At 52.4% G+C, this 6,000-nt stretch overlaps 1 protein-coding gene across 4 annotated transcripts in view; it reads left to right on the forward strand.

The window, feature by feature from the left end:
- Positions 1-6,000, forward strand: part of Zfhx3 (zinc finger homeobox 3) — a 256,316-nt gene that overhangs the window by 95,809 nt on the left and 154,507 nt on the right. For all 4 annotated transcript variants that reach the window (XM_076572127.1, XM_006974131.4, XM_076572129.1 and 1 more), the window contains one exon: positions 478-974. In XM_076572127.1, the coding sequence (XP_076428242.1) occupies positions 478-974 (497 nt within the window). The remainder of the gene's footprint in view (positions 1-477; positions 975-6,000) is intronic.

Genomic DNA, 6,000 nt, shown 5'->3' on the forward strand with positions numbered 1-6,000 from the left:
ACATTAATATTAATGGCGATGAAACATTCACTTTCTTGTTGTGTGGACAGCGCAAGGCTCCCCCATTCCTATGATGGCAGAAGTTTTGCTCGTCAGTGATGGTTTGGGTGAATGCTGGGCCCAATTTAGAATCTTCCTAGAGGCCCAGTGTTGTGGACTGCTCTGCTCATTTTCAGTTCTGGGGGAGTCTGGACTTTCAGATGCTGTTGTATTCAGAGGCTGATACAGACTTCGCACTTTTCCTGCATCCCGAGAGAGAAGGCAAATTGAAATCATTCAGGAGACCAAGCTCCGTACATTGGTCTAGATGCTCTTTTAGAGAAGATGGAAAGCCCAGAGGCTTCCACAAACCACTGAGGTTCCAAACACAGCCAGAGGATTTTGTTTTCCAGCTGGTAGCGCCTTGCCTTGTTTGCCCTGTGTACCACGGTCGCGAGCCTGACCCTTCTGACTCTCTCCCTCTGTCCTTCCCTACAGTGGGCGGTGAGATCCCCCTAGACATGCGGCTCGGGGGCGGGCAGCTGGTGTCGGAGGAGCTGATGAACCTGGGCGAGAGCTTCATCCAGACCAACGACCCGTCGCTGAAGCTCTTCCAGTGTGCGGTCTGCAACAAGTTCACGACGGACAACCTGGACATGCTGGGACTGCACATGAACGTGGAGCGCAGCCTCTCGGAGGACGAGTGGAAGGCCGTGATGGGGGACTCGTACCAGTGCAAGCTCTGCCGCTACAACACGCAGCTCAAGGCCAACTTCCAGCTGCACTGCAAGACGGACAAGCACGTGCAGAAGTACCAGCTGGTGGCCCACATCAAGGAGGGCGGCAAGGCCAACGAGTGGAGGCTCAAGTGTGTGGCCATCGGCAACCCCGTGCACCTGAAGTGCAATGCGTGCGACTACTACACCAACAGCCTGGAGAAGCTGCGGCTGCACACAGTCAACTCCAGGCACGAGGCCAGCCTGAAGCTGTATAAGGTGAGGTGGGCTCCTTGAGACCCCGGAACAGTCTCTCCACAGAGTGACTGGGGAAGATTGGGACGGGGGCGGGGCGGGGGGGGGGGGGGACGGGGACAACGACGATGACGACTAGTAATCCCGCTAGCAAACTGGCTCTCAAGGCGTTGCGTCCAGCGCCCGATGAAGCTGAGATGTGTTGATGGCTTCTCCCGGTGGCTGAAGGTTCAGGGTATCTCATTCCAGGGGCAGGTCAGTTTTCAGCAGACCAAGGCTGTGTTCCCGTCTTGGTTGCTGGTCTCTGCTGGAGTCTGTGGAGTCACCGTCAGCGGCTGTGGCCCACGCTCCCTCCCCGTCCTTTGGTCCATCTTTTGTTTCTTCCCTCCCGGATGCTCCCAGAATGCCTCATTCGTGTCTTCATTCTGTTTATCCATCCCGTCAACGGTGGTGCATGGAACACTTCCTGTCCACCAGCCATTGTTCTGGAAGTATGTCTGTATCAGTGTAGAAAATAGACCGACATAAACACATGTACATACATACGTGTACACACACACACACACACACACACACACACACACACACACACACGTGTATATGCATGCACATGTACATATATACACATCCATATAGACGTACACACTTGCATATACTCAGACCCATATCCCTGTCCTCAAAGAGTTTTCATTCTCTTGGGGACAAGATGCGTCACACATGCAATGGACACATGACATGGTGGGAGGTGGTAAATGCTGTGGAGAAAAGTAGGTCAGCTGAGGGGCTCCAGGTTCGTTTCCCCCCCCATGTTTCTGTATTTTACTTTCTTGTTCTCTGCTTCCTCCCCTTTTAGCCTCCTTCATCCCTTTTTTCTCTCCCTCCCCTTCCATCTTCTCCCCCACCCTCAGTCCAGAGGGAGGAGGGGCCGCAGACACTGTAAATAGTCCTTTTACTTGCACGGCAGGATTGCTCCAGACGTTTCTATTGATTTTCACTGGACTTAAAGCCTCACCTTTTCCTCTAATCATCCCATAATGGCTTTAGTATGAACAATCAGGTACAAATCGCCATAAATCTCCTCAGCCTCACTCCACACGCCCTCCACTCCCTCGCTCCTCTCCATCCTCCTCACTGTCATCCCCAGTCTCTCCTTTTTCCTTCCACGCTGCTCCTCCTCACTGCTGGGCCAGCCCACGTGCCGCGTATGCGGACTCCGAGCCGGTGGGGTCTCGTGTGTGCCGCTCGCGATTGTAGATGGAGACCCCACACGAGGAGGACTCAGGATCCTTTGCCTGCATTTTCAGTCCCTGCAAAGGTGACGGTTGTGACTCATTCTGCACTTGCTCTCCTTCTCAGGCAGTACCGTGGATAGGAAACAGTTTTAGGGCAGGGTAGTAGGGATAGAATGTTCTAGAAGTGGCTGCAGACACCAGATATATATATATATATGATTGGTTTAGGTACTTTGTAAGCCAAATCCTCTGTCCTGTGCGCTGGGACAGGCTTGGACTGGCTTGATTTTTGTACCACCCTGGAAAGGAAGTTCTTTGCGGTCAGGTTCAGTTGGAGGTCTGGCTGGCCATAGGACGGTGCTGACATGGCCAAGACAACCAGGTGGAAAAACCAGAGGAAACAAGCCTGTCTGAAGGACCCGACGGTCAGCTCGGCCACGGAAGGGTGTATGCCACTCTGATGAAGGGTCACATAAGCATGGAGTGAAGTTGGCCTCTTCCACCTCAAGAAGTGGATTCCCCTTTACATTATAAACTACACACAGTGGCCACTAAGTCCGCATGCCACATCATCCATATGGTCCAGGTCTTGACTAAAGCCGAACACTTGGGTTTGCTTCTGAAGGCCCCAGAAACAGGATTTGCTGAGAACTTCTCTCAGCCCCCAGATCGTGTCCACAGATCACACCCTGACGGTCAGGAGGAGGCGTTTGCTGCCCTACTTGTTCTGGTCACCTCCATGACTGGGTCCTATGTACCTTCCTTATTTTGTTGTGTTTTGTTTGTTTGTTTGCTCAAGACAGAGTGATCATACTCTTGTCCAGAGCCCATACCACAAGAAGAAGGGCCCTGAATACCGAGACAGAGGGTGGAACAAGAGCCCTTTGGCTGATGCGCCCCTGCTGCAGTGACCAGCCCTAGTGTCTTAGTGTCGCTGCCCCTGTGACTGGAGGCAAAGGTCTTTAGTCTGGTCCTATTAGTCCAGGGATAATGAATGTCCCTCTGCTTGCTGAGGCTCTTTTGGGGGTAGGGAGCTCTCCCACCCCCTTTGGATGATGAGTCCAGAGCTTGCTCCAGGTCCCTTTGTTCCCTCCATGTGACTAAGATAAACTTGTGGCCATGGAGGGGGCTCCCTCGCCCTGGCTTTCTTCAGTGCCTGGATTTGGGTGGGGTTTGGAGGTGGTGGGGCCCTGGTGTGGCCCATAGTAATGGAGATTGATTGCATGTTATTTTTCCTCTTGCTAATGTAATCCATTAGCCTGGCACATGCATAATCAGTTTAGAGCACAGTTAACTGGATGTAATCGAGTTCTTGACTGTCTGCTAGAGAAACCGCTCCAGAAGCGGCTGACCGAGGGAGGGCACTCAGCCTGCCCGGCTCACCCCATCCTGCCCGGCTCACCCCATCCTGCCTGCCACCCCTTCCCACGCTGTCCCATTTCCTGGCAAGCTGTGATGAGCCAGGGAAAACGTGAAGTTTTCTGTTGTGCTTTGCTTTTTCCTCTCTGAGACAGGGTGTCCTGCAGGTCACCCTGTGGTCAAGAATGACCTTCAACTTCTGATCCTCCTACCTCCACCTCCCAAGCGCTGCCATTCCAGGTGTGCGTCTTCATACCCAGTGTCATGAGGTTCTGGGCACTGAACACAGGACTTCGTGCTCGGCAAACGCTCCACCAGCTGAGCTACATTCCTAGCCACTGAACTTGGCTGTTCTCTGCTGTACCCACTGAAGTGGCTGCAGCCTGGCTTCTCAGTGCAGCTCGGTACATACGACCCCTGTGGGCCAAGCCTTTTCTTCTCCCCTCTCTCCTTTATGTTGGAGGAGACAGATTCCCAGGGTGACCTGTGACCTCATACCAGCACTGTCACTTCCCTTGATGACATGTGGATTGATAGAGCAACCCTAATCTGAAAATCCCCAGTCTGAAAGGTGAGCGCTGCCATGATGCCACTGTAATCTGACCCTGTAAATATGACATCACATTACCTCAGGCGGTGCGTATAAGATGATGAATTTTGTGCTTCGATCTCAGTCCCAATCTAAAGATGAGTCTTAAGGTGTGTGCAGATATTCCAGAATCAGGAAAAAACAAACAAACATTCCCCAAGTACAAACCATCTGGGACCCCAGGTTTCAGATAGCGGACAGCCAGCCTGTAGCTGTGGTGTGTGAGGACTGGGCTTTCTAAAAACTGGGAATGACTTAGAATTCAGACACAGAGGTCAAGCCAGTCTGAAGAAACCATCTCCCCCACCCCCCACCCCGAATTGTCTATTTTCGTTATTATGTGATTTTTAAGTTTTTAAGACATACATACATACATACATACATACATACATACATACATACACACACAGTTTTAGGGCGTTCATTTGGGTCGCAGAGATCAAATTTAGGTTGTCAGCCTTGGTGGTGGGGACCTCCACCCACTGAGTCATCTCAGCTCCGGTGACGAATTTTAAAATGAGTTTTGTGTGTGGTGGGACAGGAGGTCTGGAGAGCACAGGATATCAGATGGGAGGCTCCGATTTCTTTCCTCTGGACTCTTGGAAAGTGCTCATGGTGGAATCCCCCGTGTTTGTCCTGCCTCTGACTGACTGACTGTGCCGACTGCCCGCTCACCTGGCCTCTGCCTTCTGTTCCGTGTCTGTTCCGTAAGCCATCATGGAAGGCATGGCCGAACAGAAACCTTCCGCTCCCCAGAGCTGAGCTCCGAAACCTCGGTTACACCTTTTCCTGCTTTCCTGTGTAAATACATCCCACCTCCTCCCACCTTCCCCTCCCTCCCATTCACTGAGATGTAGGGATGCCCTCCCTCGTCTTAATGCAGGGAGCAGCGCACGCTGATAGTGCCCGTTGTCTGCACTTTGTTCCTGAGACAGTGTAGATTCTGAGTCCATGGGCTAGCCTTGGTTCTCCTGCGCTTATCTGGCCTTCATAGTCGTAGGGTGTCAGCGATGAGCTCAGGGATATATATGGTCTCTTCTACCTGGGGAAGAAGGAGGGTACAGGAAGTCGAATGGAATCCAAGCACCCCTGCCAACTCTGAGAATCTGCTTGCAGTGCAAATGCAACAACTCTAACAGATGGGTTAAGACCCCACCAGAACCCATTACTCAGGCAGTTCCCAGCTGAGGTACCTTTGATTGGGCCAAGACCTCAGGTTTTATGGTACTCTTAAATCACGGCAAGGACCTAGTTCAGTGTCAGGGTTGAGTGTGAGCTGCTTGGGGCTGGTGAGCTGAGAAGCCAGCATCTAACCCCCCCCCCCCCCCCCCCCCCCCCCGGAAGGAGAGACTCTGGTTTATAACAAGCGAGCACACACAGCTAAGTTGTACATGTGGTAGACGGTGCTCCTGCCTCTTCTGATAGGGACACAGTGTGGAAGGACAGACGGAAGGACAGGAGAACATTACTTCACACTCCTCCTTCTCCCTCCTCTATGAGTGAATTGCTCCTTGGGCCGCATTTCCGGGGCAGGGTCATAAAGCCGTCGTGTGGTAGATGGACAAATCAGAGGATGTAAAAGCACTCAGAAAGGATTTCGTATGAAATCCACACCTTGGTCTCCTTAATGGCCACACTATGTGTAGGGTGTATATTGTGTGGGGGCGGGGCAGGGAGGGATCTTCAGAAGATGGCCGCATCCTTAATGCCCACAGGGGCTGATTGGCGGCCCTCATGTTGCTCTGACAGCGAGGAGCATGAGTCCTCTGGGGCCACACCTTTCCCTTACCCCAGCCAGCATCTGGAGCACAATGTCATGTGGTTGTTGCATGATGTGAGTCTGGAGCCAATTTCTTCTAGCCACGTTTTC

Source organism: Peromyscus maniculatus, chromosome 5, assembly GCF_049852395.1.
Source record: "Peromyscus maniculatus bairdii isolate BWxNUB_F1_BW_parent chromosome 5, HU_Pman_BW_mat_3.1, whole genome shotgun sequence".
NCBI classification, from domain to species: domain Eukaryota; kingdom Metazoa; phylum Chordata; class Mammalia; order Rodentia; family Cricetidae; genus Peromyscus; species Peromyscus maniculatus.